This window comes from Phalangium opilio, unplaced genomic scaffold (genome assembly GCF_054372755.1).
Source record: "Phalangium opilio isolate 3A_F unplaced genomic scaffold, DU_Popi_V2 ptg000061l_1, whole genome shotgun sequence".
Lineage (NCBI taxonomy): Eukaryota > Metazoa > Arthropoda > Arachnida > Opiliones > Phalangiidae > Phalangium > Phalangium opilio.
In genome coordinates, this window is record NW_028324178.1 from 5913665 (window position 1) to 5932194 (window position 18530).

At 38.1% G+C, this 18530-nt stretch overlaps 3 protein-coding genes across 3 annotated transcripts; all 3 read left to right on the forward strand.

The window, feature by feature from the left end:
* The first annotated feature begins 12679 nt into the window (after positions 1–12679).
* LOC149664071 (uncharacterized) lies at positions 12680–15637 on the forward strand. The gene has a single exon (XM_089841991.1). It carries the CDS (start codon positions 12680–12682, stop codon positions 15635–15637), a length of 2958 nt encoding a protein of 985 aa, XP_089698117.1.
* A 138-nt stretch (positions 15638–15775) lies between these two features.
* Positions 15776–16462, forward strand: LOC149664072 (uncharacterized). The gene has a single exon (XM_089841992.1). The coding sequence runs from the start codon at positions 15776–15778 to the stop codon at positions 16460–16462; it is 687 nt and encodes a 228-aa protein (XP_089698118.1).
* A 348-nt stretch (positions 16463–16810) lies between these two features.
* LOC149664073 (uncharacterized) lies at positions 16811–17914 on the forward strand. Its single transcript, XM_089841993.1, has one exon. It carries the CDS (start codon positions 16811–16813, stop codon positions 17912–17914), a length of 1104 nt encoding a protein of 367 aa, XP_089698119.1.
* Positions 17915–18530: the final 616 nt, after the last annotated feature.

Genomic DNA, 18530 nt, shown 5'->3' on the forward strand with positions numbered 1-18530 from the left:
AATTTCAATTTAAATCTTAAGGACGTCTAGGAAAGGTCAGACACTTTTAGGCTTAACATCTATAAAACCATTCGTTATAATTTGAAAATATTCAAGATGTATTATTTTCAAGTATTCATGATAGATTTTTTCTTAGTTATCATGATTGATTTTTCTAAATTTTCATGATTAAATTCTTGAAAATATTCATGATGAGATTCTTTAAAATGTTCATGATCAAATTTTCAAAAATGTTCATGATTAAATTTTTCCAAACATTCATGATAAAATTCCTGAATATTTTCATTAGTGAATAAACGTAAATCGTAACATCATCTCCAACGTAGGCAGGCACTTGTTTACCGTGATTATACACTTTGGCGTGGCTGATGAATTAAGTGATTGCCATGCTGCAAGCTTAAAAAACAAAGCAGCCTACCTACTCGGAAAATGAAATACAAAAGGTATTTTTTTCTCGTTTCATGAAGCCCAGCCCCTATTATTAATATTATTATTATGATGATGATGTTGATGATTGTGTAAATTCCAGTGAACTACTTATATAGTTTTTTATATACACATTAAAAATCCATTTCATTCATTTTTTTGAAGACTACTTTTTTAAATACAACGTTCTATAATTAACCTTAGATTTAACAAAAAATATATGGCATTCTAAAAGTTAAAGAGATAGTTGTCTAATTTCAAAAGTGGTGGAAAAATTAAACTTCCAGACAAAAGGAGGAGTATTCGAATATCAATATTTTCATGCCATTAGGGCAAATGAGTCTTTTTAATTTAAATAATATAATAATTCGAACCATTATCTTCGGAGATTACCATCCATTTTACAATGAAAATTAATATTCGCATCCTTCTTCAAGAATTTGTCGTTGTTAGATTCTTCTCTAATTCATGTCATCGTGAATCTTCATCCCCGATTCTCCGCTACATTTCCATAGTAGACACCTCACCTATTCTGCAAACTGGAGTTCTGCCACGATATTTATTCTCCAAGCACTCAAAACATTTCCTTTCAAAATCCAACCAAACATTATTTTCCGAAAAGACACAAAAACATTAATCATCGAAAGCCACCCACCCGGAAGCTACACAAAATATTTTATTCTTTAAGAGCTTAAAACATTTACTACAGAAAAGCCAGAGAAGAATTCAACCCAAAACGCAAACTTCGCGCATTATAGAATATTTGCAAAATTTTTAATGTCAAAAATCCTTCCACTTTAGCAAATACAACTTGCTTATTATTCCAAATTCACAGACTTAACACTACCCTGCGCACAAATCCAAAATTTCAACTTTGCAAAGAGCCATCCAAAACCTTTATTTCTAAGTTGGAACCCTATTGTCCTTTTAAAATCGAGACCCTACTGGCAATTAACTAATAAATAAATAAATTACTGAACGTAATTCTTAAAACCTCATTTCTATAATTTCAGAGTAAAACTATGCTATGGCTTGAACATCCTGTTTTTCTGATCGTAATGTTTTACTACTGAGCTAAGTTGATATAGATGAAATAAATAATCGTTAGGCTTTTTTGCCAATGTTTTGATCGTCATGTTTTTGGTCATAACTTTTGATTGTCTGAACCGATTTACAATTTGAAAACAGTTTCGGATTCTTCGTGACAAGACGCGTGCAACGATAGCATTGATGATCCATTTGAAGCATTATTTTGTAACGTCATTATCGGGGGGCTTTACTATTTCTACTATGGCTAACGCCCTATTATCGCCACAGTGTCATTTGTAATTTTAAAATAATTTTGAGAAGTAAACCTATTTAGAAAGTCCTATTTTGTTACTCTAGCTCAAATAGGAACAAAATGGCAGCCAAATGAAAATGTCCAAAAACTTTTGTCCGGGACTGTACCTTGAACCTTCTCGCAAGTGGGCTAGCGCCTATTTATATCAACAAAAAAATTTACAATCGGACCAGTAGAAATAAAATTAAGGTAAGGGTCACTGGTCCTAAGGACCAGTTTATTTTTTATAGACGTTAGGGGTCACTAATCCTGAGGACCGGTTTATAAAAACCACTTATTTCTAACCCTTAACAATACAGACCTTGTATTCTAGAGGGCCGGTAGGCCCTTCTAGATAAGATCCCACACCCTCCCGTAATGTTAAATGAAAATTCACAGATTTTCGCCGATTTCCCCATAGGAATAACATGGGGTTTTTGGTGCTCCTGTACATCGAATCATTTAAAAACTAAAGCGAAGTTACGTTTCGGAATACTTTCAAATTAACAAGTAACTATTCAAGGTGTGCCTTTTTCAAGTTTCATAAAAATTAATTAAGTCTAAGTATGTTAATTTAATTAAAAATGTAAGTACCTCAAAAGATTATTCTACAGCAGACGACGCTAATTGTTCATTACTCTACAGTAGACGACGCTAATTTGCCATTTCACCGCCTTGAAACTTTAACTTGATATTTTTCAATAAATATAACACCATATTTATTAAAACTTTCTCTGGCGGGTCTATTTTTCGTTTAATTATGTGTCTCGGTTGAAATTCTATACTTAAGATACCTTTTTAATTTATATTTTAGATGTTAGTTTCGACCAAGGCTTAAGTTGCCTTACTTAGGCCATGGATTTATAATAGAAGCTCACGCTTCATGGATATTTCACTGTAGCCTTCAGTAAGGCATAAGGATAGATGGATCAGTGTTGGAAATAAGGATTTTTTTAAAACTGGACCTGTGGCCTAGGTATTTTAATTAAAATAACTGGCCACGGTGCCACTCACTGTAAACGTACAAGGGCAGTGAACGCAATGTCATGAATAATTGAAATCGTAAAGGTGACTGTAAAAGATACGGATTTGATAGTTTAAAAATCGTGGCAGGATGTTGGTTTTGAAGTTGAGTATTAAGCTCGGGTTCTCAAACGAATTGTGAGCCGTATCTTATAAGAATTAGTAGAAGTGTAGAGCCATTTTTAACCTCGTCCTAGAAGTGAAAAATTTCGCATTTCAGGCAAAAAATTGTTTTATAATAGATTAATACAAATGCAGACTGAAGGAACAGATATTATTTAAAAAAGGACTTGGTTTGCCCAAGCCTAAAAAACAAAACGATAAGAGATTTTTCCAGTTGACTGAAGCTCGGATATTTTATTTTTCTTTATAATTTTAAAGACAATCCGTATTTTACTACTCTTTAGAATTTAATTCATTCTCCTGATTTTACTGGTAATGGATTTATTTCCTATAAATTAATTGAAATAAAGAATTACTTATCTCAGATTTTTCATGATAAAATTTTACGAAAATGGAATTGTTGAAAAATCTGAGATAAGTAATTTTTTATTTCAATTAATTTATAGGAAATAAATCCATTACCAGTAAAATCAGGAGATTGAATTAAATTCTAAAGAGTAGTAAAATACGGATTGTCTTTAAAATTATAAAGAAAAATAAAATATCCGAGCTTCAGTCAACTGGAAAAATCTCTTATCGTTTTGTTTTTTAGGCTTGGGCAAACCAAGTCCTTTTTTAAATAATTTCTAATGGGACCGGCAATACCGCAACGCTGAGCGGAAAAACCAGGATGGCAATTGGTTGGACCTATCGGGTTGGACATTGGAGCACCTAAAACATACCGCGGTGTCACGTGTCGAAAGTCAAAGCAACCTTCACCACTATAAACCCCATGACCCGCTCAATCTGGCAATCTTTGAAAACTTTGAGGTACTTCCGGTCCCTTTTGATATACAGGGTCTTCAGTGTAGCAGCTAAGTAGTAGAATTATAGTAGTTAGTCTCGTTTCCTAGCAAAATGCCAACCTATTCCAACCAGGACAAATTGGACAGGATGTTTATTTTAGGTGAAGGTCGCAGTAACGTTCAACTAAAAGCAGTGCTTTATGCCGAACGGTTTCCACACCGACAACATCCGGTGCGAAGCACCTTTGCCGACATTGGCGAGCACCGTCGTGATTTCGGTAGTGCAAGATCGTGAAGGTAGAAGAGACTGTATAGTCTGTAATGAGGATAGAGATTTTGACATCTTAGCACGTTTTGAAGCCAATTCATGCTAATAAGTAATAATAGAGCGGTGGAACAAGAAGTTGCACTAAGCCATTCTACTGTTCGTGCCAGTTTACAAGGGCATTACTACCGGCATAATCATATCCCCCTACATCAAGCCTTAACGGACGAGAAGTACCTAAGACGGCAATACCATTAGTCTTACCATGCGTCATGAGTTTAGTGGTTGCAAATGTAATGCAAGACACGGACAGTCGTCTGGAAGAGTGCCTCAACCAGAATGGTAGAGACTTCGAATATTTACGTTGAGTTGTTTACCAAACAGTTTAGAGGTTGCAATTTGAGGCCCAGGTTCTAAGACCAATCGTACACTGAGAGAAATTTCTGTAGTTTGAACAGAATTATTATACAATATTGTAATGTAAAACATTTTAACGGAGTTTTTCTGCAGAAATACAAACACAGTAACATAGTTTTTACTATTTTACGGAAAACAACCGTATATTTCACTTATTGAACTGTTATTTTTAATTCTACCTGTTAATATTACACATGTATATCTGTAATTTCCGATAGACAGTTTTGAACGGTGAATTCCACAGAAATATTTTACAGGATGATTGCTCAACAAGTATTGCAGACATTTACTGTGAATTTTACAGAAAATATTTTATAGAAGAATCTGTTAATTTTAGTACTAAATTGTAAAAAGTGCAGTTTTACTTATTTGATTGGTAAAACAGAAGCCTTCTGTAAATTTTGCAAAAATATTATACAGACTGACTGCTTTGTAAGTATTGCAAATATTTTCTGTACATTTCACAGAAAATTATTGACATTATATTATCAGTTAGTTTCAGTACAAAATTGTGAAAATTAAAGTTTTACTTATTTGACTGGTAAAAAGGATGTCTCCTGTAAGTTTTACAGATATTGTGATACCATGTCATTGACAAGTTTACTATCAAACTGTGAAAACTACATTTTTGCTTGTTTAACCGCTAAAACATAGCTACTCCGTGTAATTTACAGATGTATGTTACCGGAAACCTGTTAATAATGCTTCGAAAAAGCAAACACAAAAAATATGCTTCTTTATTGTTTCATTCACATTTCTGCCACTTATTTTGCGGTTTCTATTTTGGAAAAATTACAGTTAAACCGATATAATTGCTACGTGAAATATTTTACAAAAAATAATCGACCTCTTTTTGACAGTAAAAATAATAGATAAAATTAATAATAGCTACTATATCATTCACGGTTTAACTAATATTTTCGAGCGGCAAATCTTCAAATTCCACCTTATCGGTTTAAGTGCAATAATTTTAGCTGTGAGAACGGGTATAGCTTTTAAAAATTTATAGTTTGATTTAGAAGAATTCTTGAGGTCTCACAGGTTTTCATATTTATGATATTCTTTAATTTGTGGTTTTTCCAGCTTCAAAGAGGATTTGAGGGTGTATTTAAACGTGTTTATAAATGTCAATGTATTGATTTCAATTTGATGCAAATTGATGCAAATAATTGAAATTTAAGATATAAGGTGAACATGCATTAATTTTAGGCAATATAAGATTTAATATTATTAATAATTAACTCATCATATAGGTGACTACACCCGTAAGAAATGGCACTCCAATTAAGTTTATACTTCAAATTTACCCATGATGTTCTAATTTGACCTTTCAACATAATATTTAGAAAGCAATTTTTATATTTTTAAATTTCTGGTTCGGTATATGCAAGGTATATATAAAGAGTGCATTTTTCTACAAGATTTAGTTACAAATTCCTAAATATTTATATAAGCACCTTCTGTCCACCAGAAAAAAGTAAACACTGAATAATGCAATGGGAAGACTTACGGTTTTTTTCTTTCTTTTTTTTATGATCCGCGGTTAAAGCAAGAAAAAGACGAGTATTCAAAGTGGTTGAGTCAGTACACATTTAGTTGAATTTAATTTAATGAAATTTTAACGATCCTAAGAGTGGCCTACCAGTAGCGGTAATAAAAACACTAAGATCATTTTGGTCATAACTTAGCGCATACGAAGTAAAATATCATGCTATAGGCCTAGTTTTTTTTAAGTAAAAGCTTGGAAAATATTTTATTTCTGTACAAGCGATACGTTTTTTATCGATTTTCATGAAATTGGGCTCTAGTATTTTTAGCGCTGAATACATAATATGTTCTTCCAAACTACAGGACCGCTGTGATCCCAGGATTAAAAAACAGTACGTAAAAAATCACAGTAAAAAATTTCCACTCTGGGCTAGAAAGATTATTTTGTGCGCGTTCGGGGTTTTTTTTTTGGGAGGATCTACAGTCTCCACGCGGATAGGCGCCGATAGCCTGTAGGTCCGGTTCTCACTTGTGAAACGCGGGTTGCGCGAGTATTACTTTTATAGTACCTTCATGCTTTACCAGCGTCGATTAACTGATTTTGAACAAAGCTCATTGTGGTTTCAACTATTTTAAAAAGTAAGTTAAATAAATTTCAGCGTCCTTTATGATTAATGATCTAGGTATTAAAGGTGAACTTTACAGTTTGTTTTTAATAGAGGCAATTGAAAATCCATTAATTGGTTACTTAGCTTTGGTTATTAAAAGCGGAGATTCTAAAATTAACGGGTTTTCTTTAAAAATTAGGAGACAAGGCCTAGATCATTTATATATTCAATTTATTATTGAACCAAATCGCAAATTTATGTCTTTTCACGTTTACAGACTGAGTGCTAACTTGATTATTCAGTCATGACGACTAAACAAGTAAGTTATACTTCATTGTGTTCTTTATATTAAAATAGATCAAGCCCTTAAACAGATAGTTTTTTACTTAAATTCGCATGTCGGGTAAAATATCAGCGATTACCGCTTTACTCCATGGATGAAAAACGTTTTTTTTTCATCCATGCTTACCAAAACCATTCCGTTTATTTTAAATAATTTTTTTAAAGTTTCAAGAGTGCATTTCTAAGCCAAACTCTCACTTTTCATAATTGAAGCATGGATAAAGAATGCTTGTGGGAAAATTTGTTTTCACGCAAGGATAGGCAACTCCCTCTCTCCGTAAGCAGCTTATTCGATAAATACTCTTTTCCAGCTTCGGTTGGAACAACTTAGTGGTAATCTAGAGCGTAGCTTTGCCCGTGCTAACAAATGTCGAGAGAAATGCTGATTTTCAGTATCTAAAGTGAAAATTAGTATTCTTTCGTCCTTTGTCAGCAAGCTCAAAGCTACCTTACATAGAGACTTAGGTTTGCGGGTGCCGACAACCAAAGCTGGAACAGAGTATTTATAGAATTAAATTCCATCGGATATAGGAAGTTGCCTATCCTGTAAGCCTGAAACCAAATTTCCTCACGCGCATTCTTTATCCATAATGGAGGACTGTATTTTAATAAAACTCGTGGAAAAACCAGTATCCAATTGGAACAGTCACCTTATGTGAGAAAAGCACGCGCTTTTAAGGCGGAAGTAAATAATTTTGAGTTTCGGGAAAAAAATACTAGATGGCGTTGAAACTCGTCTCTTGACGGTGTTGCCAGAATATATTTTTGTTTGAATTCTACGCGCGAAACAACTGAAATTTACAATCCTTAGCCGTTATTGACAAGGGATAACAATACAGAACTGGCATCCTTGGCGGGAGGCGCCGGACCAGTCGAGACACTTCAACACAGGGGGTCGCTCGGCGTGTTGAGGATTATAAAAGGACGAAAGAAAACTCTCCAGATAAACCAGTTTTCTTTGCTCAATATTAGAAGTTCATAACTAGAAGTACAAGGAGCTTTTAACTCAAATTTCATTTAACTATCAAACCTCGAGGAGCTAATTACTGTTAAATTTGGGGTTAAGATTCATCATTTTAGCACTGCAAGTCGGAGAGCTCCCCACATTATGTAGTTTTCGTTTTATAAACCAGAATGGTATTTTGTGACCTTCGCAACTGTTCCGTTTTACATCAAAATATGGATTCTAAAAAATCGTGAGCCTATAGAATTTTTGGTTGTCTCACTATGATTCTTCTGTAAGTACGATTCTAATAATCTACTCTTCACGGTAGCTCTTTTAAAGCTTAGCCACCTACTTTTTTTTGGAAATTTACTTGACAGTTGATACAACCCATTTCTTTAGTGACCATGGAAATTTTGAGTGAACTACGTTATCTTTTTGTAGCTTTGACAGGTGTTTTAGGCTTTCACCTTAGTGTTCCCGAAATTAAATAAACTATACGGGATTTACGAGAGGTATTCTGTGGGCGCTGCCGTAATCTGTCGGCGGCCTTTAGTTAGTGGCTGACATTCCCTGTCGTCAAACGCGCTCCGTAGCCTTGGCAGAAGAACTGTCCGAAAAGGGGGCGGTAACCTAGTAAGTCCCGTATAGCTCCACATTCCCTTCTGTTACCATATTACAATTAGAAAAGCATTCCTGAACCCCTTTTTTCGGAAACATCTCTAGTCAAAATATTCTTACGCTTGGGACTGTAGTTGTAAATTAGAAGTAAAGCGAACTTACGGTTTTTGCGACAAATCTTTCTACCTCTACTACTACCCATTACCCTCAACAAATACAAAACTAAACTATTCACTATGCCATAAAAGTAAATTATCGTAAGCCACGAAACAAACCTTTCAAAATTATCGCGTTGTACGCTGCTAAAACATTCAAACACCTGAAAAATTTCCCTAAAACTCCCCAGGGAAAATTTCGTGATTTCACCTTTTTGACGTAAAAATAGGGGTAGGGAACCCTCAGTATCGGCAGTACAAGGGAGTTGATACAAAAACACTACAGCACAGGCGCCAAAAATGAGATGGAAGGCAAAGATTTACCTCCGTGCCTTTCCCCTTTAGTTATACCGATTTGGTCTATACACCATTTTGATAATTCTAGAGACAAACGCAGGGTATAAGACTCTGCCTTCTATCTGGCTTTTTTGACCCCCACCCCGGTTTTTTCTAGTCGAAAGAGTATATCTTCGTCTTGAAATCGTAGTACACAGTACAAGAATGACGTTACTGCTAAGTGCTAACGCGTTATGGTGCAATTTTTACACGTTTCACCGTATTTTTGCGTCAGCTCAAATTTATAGTGGACAGAGTTAAGGGGATCCGTCAGCGATGTTCGAGGTGATAAGAGCATAAAGAAAGAAAGGTATTGCACCTTCCTTCCTTTATGATAAAAGTGGTTTCAAAGGATTAGACACGCCCTTTCTTAGGGTTTCGAAGAACCGAATGGAGATAGGAAATAGAGAAAAAACCTTTAGGGTAGGGACATCTTCTGGATTTTAGCCGAACTATCGCTATTTTAGGTTTATTTAAGATTAAACAACAACCACTTAGGATTAAACATTTCTACAAACTCTGTGGATAGATATTTAGATTGGCTATCCAATGCAATTTATTTGGAAGAAATAGCTTTACGGGTTGATGAGAGGTATCGACAAACTACATAGAATAATACTATTTGAAATAAATGTTTGTAACTAATTTTTAAATAATGCAACATTTTTTCTTTGAAGCTCCACTGGTAGAAAAGATTTCAAAGTAATTTATAAAAAAAACCGTTAAGCTCTATGCTAAACCATTCACTTAAACTACTGACACAAAAATTACCCTTTTTGAAGCTAAAACCTTTGACTTCCACCTTAATCGCTAATTCATCTTTAGGGTTTAATAAAAAATATGCCGTCTTTATTTTTTAGGCTTTGCATGTACAGAAAAACCAACAGGGGTGACGCTGCCAGCCTCTCGCCAAGAATCACCGCCAGAGGCAGTGCGAGTTGGTTAGCATCCTTCGTTTATTGAACTCAAGCTCCATCCCCCGTTGCTTATTGGCGCGAGGGAGAATACCTCACATGCGGGCTCGCCCTGTGTGTTAGTTTCTCTGCATGTAATTTCCGAAATGGCCAACAGCGGTTAAAATTCCTACAGATTTACTTATTATTTTTAAATCCAATACAAAAAGAATTTCGAAAATTGTATTTTACCATAAAAATTCTGGACATCAATTTTTTTTTATAAAATTTCATGGGAACATAAGTGTTTAAGACTTAGTTTAAACCCACGTTGTACGTTTTTCCGTCAAATCTTAAACTTTCTATTGTTAGAAAGGCTGCGTCACGGGGGAGTTCCAATAGCTAATTTCTCTTTCATTCACACTACGATTTTATTTGGTTTCGCGTGGACAATGAATGCAGGTTCATTGATTCGAGTTTGACAGAAAGGGAGGGACAGATAGAGAGGATAGTTCGGGTTTTTCTATTTTTATGCGCTGCATGAACATCTTTACCTCTCCGAATGACGATTCATTTTCACTAAGGGTGTGCGAGTATATGGAAACTGGCTTTTTATTCTCCTGTTTTAAATCGATTAGGCGTATTTAAAATTTTTAACGATTATTAGAAAATTCAAAGTTGAGAAAATTAATCAGAACATTGTTCTCACGCTTGGAGGTGGAGAAAATTATGTTACAAAAATAGTAAAATACTCAAAGCATTTACGAATTTTTTTCGAATTATACGCACACCCCTATTTCTGACCTATAAATTACATTCCTAGATTTATGATAAACTCCCTTTGTTACAAAATTTTATAGGGACATGATATCTTGTTCGAGTGCTCAGTTTCAAGTTGCTTTTCAACAAATATTTACAAAGAGTTCGTGAACCACTTATCTTTTCACAAACATGACCACAATATGCGATACCGATGTCCCATTCCATCTTGTAAAAAGGCATATATCAATTATAACTCCTTCAAAACCCATGCTCAACGTATTCACAAAGATCATAAAAATCATCGATCTGTTATCTCTAGTACATCTATTGGAAGAGAAGCACATGCGTGCAGTGTAGAAGACTGTAACGTAGTTTTAAATCGTGCAACTTTTAATTTCTCATCGGTGGCTTAAACAATTGTGTTATCGCTAATCATTTAAAATCAATAAGCCTTTTACTTTGTTCAGCTCCTGGTAAAAAAGGAAATCGTTGGAGTCTAGTAACTTATCGCATTGGTACGTTTCTAAGCATTTCTTAGTAGAGGGGGAAAACCATCACTGATGTTAAATTTTGCAGATCTAGCAGTTGCTTGCCGAAGTAAAGCAGCCTATGAAGCCCTTCGCAGCTTCAAAATCCTAAACCTCCCTTCGTGGCGTTCCATTCAAAGGAAAACGTCCAAAAATCTTGACGAGCCCGGGATTAACATGAAATATTTGCAAGAGCAAAAGAATATTTATGACATGTTTGTTGAAGAACAGCTTTCTCTTGGGTTGTTAAAACCGCAGAGTGATGGAATTCTTGTGTTTGACGAAGTTCGGGTCGCAGCCAAAGTTGTATGGAATAGCAAAAGTCACAAGCTTGTAGGTTTAGCTATGCCCAGAGAAGATTATTTTTACTTGGATGATCTTTACAAGGAAATGTCTGATGAAAACGACATTACGAAAGCGAATTACAAGCTTCAATTTTTGTGGAGAGATCTGACTGCGAACTACGATATAATTGGGCCATATTTTTCTACAGCAAACACTGCAGACACTCAATTCACCTTCAACTGTATGTTTGAAGTAATAAAGTCCTTCCAGTTTTGCGGTTTCAACATATCTGCCATTGTTAGCGATGGAGCGAGTGCCAATCTGTCGTTAATCAAATTGACTGTGCGCTTGGAAGGGCAGTTTAGCTACTTTGAATCAATCGATTCCGACAATATCGAAGTAGCGTTTAAACCCTCATTCCCCAATCCATATCGCTTAGGCAGACAAATTCATTGGATCATATGTCCATCGCATGAGGTAATTATTTCTAACTTAGATACTTATTTTGATATATTCTCATCAAATGAATAATGCTTAGTTAAAAAGCCTAATCAATGCGCTATATTCGTCGGATCCTGCAAGAGCAAAACTGTTTCAAAACAGTGGTATACACTTTGGTTGGAAGCAGATTGTGGAATTAAAAGAGAGGGATGACAAACGCCGAGCTGACAATGTGCCACGTTTAGTTCCAAATCTACTTCAAAGTTACGTAGACAGAGATCCCTGGACGAAACTTAATGTGAAGCCAGCAAAAATCTTACAGGTAAAATCATCGTATATGTCTGTCTCTTAAGTAATTAGGTTTCAATTTTGCAATATTATCTTATCTAAAAGTTTATATTATCTTATAAAAAGCAAAATGATGTTCTTGTCGCAACTTGACGTCAAGAAATGTAAAAAACTAGATGCTAATTTTTTGAAACTATTTTATAACTTGTATATAACAAGCGATGTAAAACGACGAAGATTAGAGTTGCTTGAGCAGTTAACGGATAGAGTTCTTTGATAGTAAATTAATCTCGATTTTATAACGCGCAGTATGAAAAATAGACTGTTAGTTTAATTTTTAATGATCTCAATAAAACTCTGTTATTACTGAAGTTGAGTTTGGTTTGGGTTGCGCGTGTAAGGCTTATTAGTCCGCTACATTTTGGTGCCGAAACCCGGGAGTGAGAACTTTGAGAACGAGAAATTAGTGGACTAGTAATACGAGAGTTCATGAGCCGCTGAATCTGAGGAATTCATCCGAAGAACTATTATACTTCAGGATCTTACATGCCTAACCTACCTATGGAGACCATTACAAAATCAAGAAAAGTTATTCGCCAGCGAACGACAGTACTATTGAATAAGATCGAGATGTGTCTGCGAGATGAGAATCCGGACCGAGAAGCCTTGGGAGAATTACTGGAGCAATTAAAAGGCAAGAACATCAGTCTTAACCAGCTAAATACACAAATACAGTCGATGACGGACGAGACAGACATCGAAGCCGAGGTGGATTCAGCGGAAGACTATGCCGAGAAGATCATTGTTTGGACGGCACGAGCAACAAAGGCAATAACAGCTGCAGTGGTAGAAAGACCATCAGAAGTCATCCTGCACGAGACTCGCACCCAAGAGAGAAATAGCAACAGGTCGGCAACCGTAAAATTACCAAGATTAACCATTCCTAAGTACAATGGAGATCTAGCCGAGTGGCAGAATTTCTGGGGTCAATTCGAGGCTTCAATTCACGAGAATCCTACGCTAGCGGCGGTGGATAAATTCACCTATCTTAAATCCTTCCTTGAGGGCCCAGCGTTGTCAGTAATAGGAGGATATACTTTATCAGAAGAAAATTACGAAGCCGTGATAGAGAAGTTGACCGACCGTTTTGGCAAAAGGTCGGATGCAATTAACACACACATGGTGAAGCTTTTACATCTTCAGCCGGTTAAAAGAGCGTCGGATGTAACATCGTTAAGACATCTTTATGACACCTGCGAAATTCAAGTGAAGAGTCTAGAGGCTTTGGGAACGTCCGTAAAAACGTATGGCACCTTTCTCTATCCTATCTTAACGCAAGTTTTGCCGCATAAGATTCTACTGGAGTACAATAGGCGGTATGACGATGAAGAGCAGAGCGGGCGAACCTTGCTAGAGTATCTTAAGCGGGAAGTGGAAAGCAGAGAACGAGCCACATCTCTTCGTAAAGACGAGGACGAGAAATATACAGCATTCAATAGCCGATGGACTAGCAACAGTGCCAAGAACGAGTCCAGCCATTCCAAACATTACCGTAATCTTAGAAACAAGCCTTCTACAACAGCAGTACTCAAAACAGCATTAAGCAAGTCCTGCATGTACTGTGGTGATTTACAACATCCTACGAGAGAATGTCGAGCATTATCGATAGACCAGAAGACGGAACTCATCAAGAGCCAAAATCGATGTTTCGTTTGTCTAGCCCAAGGTCACATGGCGCGTCGCTGTCCATCAGGAGTCAGATGTGGACATTGTCAAAGGAAACACCATGAGTCAATTTGCCGTAAACAGTTCGAAGATCAATCTGAGCCTAAAAGTATCAGTTCAGAGTCGGAAGACAGCTCGCAACCAGAGAAACGTACCATGGCGATGAGTACCATTATGCCACAATGTGAGAGAGACTTATCCCAACGACTACTACTTCAGACAGTGGTCGCATACGCAGAGGGTGAAAACTCCAGAGTACCGGTCAGATGCCTGTTCGATGGAGCCAGCGAAGGAACGTTTATTCAAGGGAATTTGCGACGCCGTCTAAACCTTCCAGACGTAAAGGAGGAAGTTGTCGATGTTTTCCCATTCGGGAAAGAGAAACCTGAACGAGTTACCAAAAAAAGGGTAAAACTGACATTGAGAAGTACTACGAATCCTGAGGCGTTTGTGGATATTGAAGCCTTAGAAGTACCAGTCATTAGCGGAGCGATGGTCACGGTACCTGGAAATGGAATTCGGAGGTACATGGAAGACAGCAATCTACCCCTGAGCGACATAACCGAGGTCAATGGGATACCAGTTTCACAAGAGGTCCTGGTATTGATCGGAGTCGATTACTTTTGGGCGTTAAATACCGGAGAGAATAAGCGCATGGACGGATCTTTGGTAGCGGTGAAAAGCATCTTTGGCTGGTCGGTTCATGGGGCACAAAGTACGTCGTTATCTGTTAATTCTATCCAAGTCATGAAAGTCAGCGTTCAAGAGACCGAGATAGCAGCACCATTAAAAGCCTTTTGGGAGATTGAGTCTCTTGGAATAACTGAGGAATCCGTATCATCGAAGTCTGAAGACGAAGTATTGGTTAACCACGAGAAGACTCTCACCTTCGGCGCCGGAAGATATACAGTTCGACTACCATGGAAGAACAATCAAGATAAAATTGGCAGCAATATGGCCCTATCCAAAAGGAGGCTCGAAGGCTTAGTCAAGAAGCTAAAACAAGATCCTGTCCTCTATATGAGATATCAAGACGCTGTATCCGAGATGTTGGACCAAGGCTTCGCAGAATACGTTCCTGAGCAAAACATAGACCAAAAGGAAGGGCTACACTACTTGCCTCATTTCCCTGTCATCCGAGATGACAAGTCCACCACGAAATTGAGAATAGTCCACGACGCCTCGGCACATGAGAAGGGATTCCCTTCGCTCAAATCTTGCCTGCTTGTTGGGCCCAGCCTGGTTCCAGACTTACTAACCATTCTGATCCAGTTTAGACAGTACCGAATCGCCCTGATGAGTGATGTCGAGAAAGCCTTCCTCCAGATATATCTCGACCCTGTTGACAGAGATTATGTCCGTTTCCTATGGATAAAGACTATGCCCAAGTCAGATGAGCCTTTGGAAATCATCCACTTACGAATGACTAGGGTTCTATTTGGGGTCGCCTCCAGTCCGTTCCTATTAGCAGCCACTCTAAGATGTCATTTCAAGAAGTATGAGCACCAGTATCCTGAAATCAGCGACATGTTGGCGAAACGATTCTACGTCGACGATTTAGTCACGGGGGGAGAGACCGTTGACGAGGCCAAGGAAGTATATCGCGTGTCAAAGGAGATATTCAGTCACGCTGGCATGAATCTGAGGATATGGGTGACCAACTGCCGAGAACTAACTGATTTATGGAGTGAAGATAGTACACCCGTAAAACTACTGGGCAAGGTATCAAGCTCTAACCTGCTCAAAGTCCTTGGCATGTCCTGGGATCATGAAGAAGACCTACTTACATTCGACATATCCTCATTGCTTGATCTACTGAAAGACAAAGAAGATACAAAACGAGGTGTCCTGAAGGCAGCGTAGAGAGTTTTCGACCCTATTTTTCTGCTATCACCATTCTTGATCAGAGTAAAATGCCTTTTCCAGACGTTATGGGTGAAGGGAGTCGGATGGGACGATAAATTACCAGTGGAGGTGCAAGAGATATGGGATGATTGGATCATGGAGCTGAGATTGGTCGACAGGGTTAAAGTACCGAGATGGTATTACGCTGGTTTCAACGCCAAGGTCGTATATCAAGAATTCCATCTTTTCTGCGACGCTAGCGAATTAGCTTATGGAGCTGTCCTGTATTTACGCCACGAGACTGAAGATGGAGACATTGGAGTATCATTGGTCTCTTCGAAAACTAGAGTTGCACCCATAAAGGCCCTTACCATTCCAAGATTAGAACTCATGGCAGCTGTTATAGGAGCCCGACTTCTAAACCACACGATGCAAGTCTTCGAAGGCACTGTATCCAGCTATAGTTGTTGGACAGATTCGGAAATAGTTTTGCATTGGATTCGAGGTCTATCCAAGCAATGGAAACCGTTCGTCGCCAATCGAGTCGCATCTATCCAGCAACATACCGAGCCAAGTCGATGGTCACATGAAGCCGGCAAGCTTAATCCAGCCGATATTGCATCAAGAGGTTGTCATATCCGGAACTTAGCAGAAAACTCCCTTTGGTGGAAGGGATCACCATGGCTGACGGAACAGAAATATTTATGGCCCAGTTCCTCGAAAGCGGCTACATGTCCTGACGAAGAAATCATGCTGGACGAACGAAGGAAGATCGTTACGCTCTTCTGCAATTTGAATCCTGAACCCCTCTTGGATGTCAAAAGATACAGTCGAATAAATTGAATCTACAGAATTACCGCTTGGATTCAACGTTTCATTCAAAATCTAAAGACCAACGAATCTTCAAGACAGAGAGGTCCTTTGTCCGCTACAGAGCTCCTAAGCGCCAAACACTATTGGATATGTGAGATCCAGCGCCAAGCATATGCAGAAGAGTACCAAAGCTTATCTGAGAAGAAACCATTATCCAAGACCTCGAAGTTACTTCAGTTTCAACCGTTCCTTGAGGATAAAGTCATAAGAGTTGGGGGACGTCTTCAGTTAGCCACCATAAGTTATGGGCTCAAGCACCCGTACCTGTTACCAGCCGATCATTACTTAACGGAGTTAATAGCAAGGAATTCGCATGAGATGGTCAAGCACGGTGGGCTCGATAGCACCCTTGTCCAGTTGCGAGACGAATTCTGGATTCCTAAAGGACGACAGCTTGTAAAGAAAATCGTCCATCATTGCGGGAGATGCAGAAGATTTCGAACCAAGCCAGGAGCCCAAGTACCAGCTCCTTTACCAGCTGATCGAATAACAGAGTCTCCTCCGTTTGCTACCACCGGCGTCGATTTTGCTGGACCATTGTTTATAAGAGGCGAGGAAGGAGAGAACAAAGCATACATCGCGCTCTTTACTTGTGGAGTGACTCGAGCCATACACCTGGAAGCAGTGACTGACTTAAGCACCGAAAAGTTCATATTATCTTTTCGCCGATTCATTTCTCGAAGAGGACTCGTATCTACGGTTTATTCAGACAACGCTCGGACCTTCAAAAGAGCTGAGAAGGACTTAAAGATTCTCTACAACAAAATCGCGGAAGAGCAGTTCCAAGACTTCCTGGGCCAAAGAAGCATCCACTGGAAACATATCGTGGAGCGAGCAGCATGGTGGGGTGGATTTTGGGAGAGGCTCGTAAGATCGGTGAAAGAATGTCTGAAGAAAACACTGGGGCGTAGTTATTTGACGTATGAGGAGCTGAACACTAGTTTGATCGAGATTGAAGCCATCATTAATTCCAGGCCCCTCACATACAACTTTACAGACATAGGCGAACCCTCTCCTTTGTCCCCTTCCCATTTTCTTATCGGAAGACGTCTAACGAGTATCCCGAGTCAAGATTTCTCGCAAGTACCATCAACAGTCGGACGAAACCAGCTGACTAAAAGGCTACGCTACAGACAAATGCTGCTGGACCAGTTCTGGAATCGATGGAGTAAAAGCTACCTGTTGGAATTAAAGACCGCACATGCTAGTAAACCCGTACATGGAGTTCGCGAATTCAAAGAAGGGGATGTGGTCCTTCTTGCTGAGCCAAAACTACCGAGACAAAGCTGGCGTATGGGCCGGATACAGCAACTTTTCCCCGGACGCGATGGCTTGATCCGAGCGGTGGCAATCAAACTTCCTGGAGGGACAATTTTACGACGAGCTATACAGATGTTGCACCATTTAGAAGTTTCACAATGATGAACTGTGTCCATCGGGGGGAGGATGTCGCAACTTGACGTCAAGAAATGTAAAAAACTAGATGCTAATTTTTTGTAACTTTTTTATAACTTGTATATAACAAGCGATGTAAAACGACGAAGATTAGAGTTGCTTGAGCAGTTAACGGATAGAGTTCTTTGATAGTAAATTAATCTCGATTTTATAACGCGCAGTATGAAATATGGACTGTTAGTTTAATTTTTAATGATCTCAATAAAACTCTGTTATTACTGAAGTTGAGTTTGGTTTGGGTTGCGCGTGTAAGGCTTATTAGTTCGCTACAGTTCTCGCTGCTATGTACGAGTATGCAAATCCGAAGTCCACAGAGCCTCCACTAGATCAGGGGGAAGTAAGAGCAACGTTCAACTACTTGAGCGCTTGCAACCACCTTTTTGAAATTGGTACTCTGTCCCATACAAAAATCGAAACTGTAGAGGGTGGTCCAGTAATGGAAAATATTCGCAAAGGTTTAAATTACTTTTCTGAGTGGCTGAAAAGTCTAATTGGCAAGTTTAAGAATATATTACATTATTTAAAATAACAATATTAAAACATTGAAAAAACATTTAGATGAAGACCCACAATTTAAGCCTTG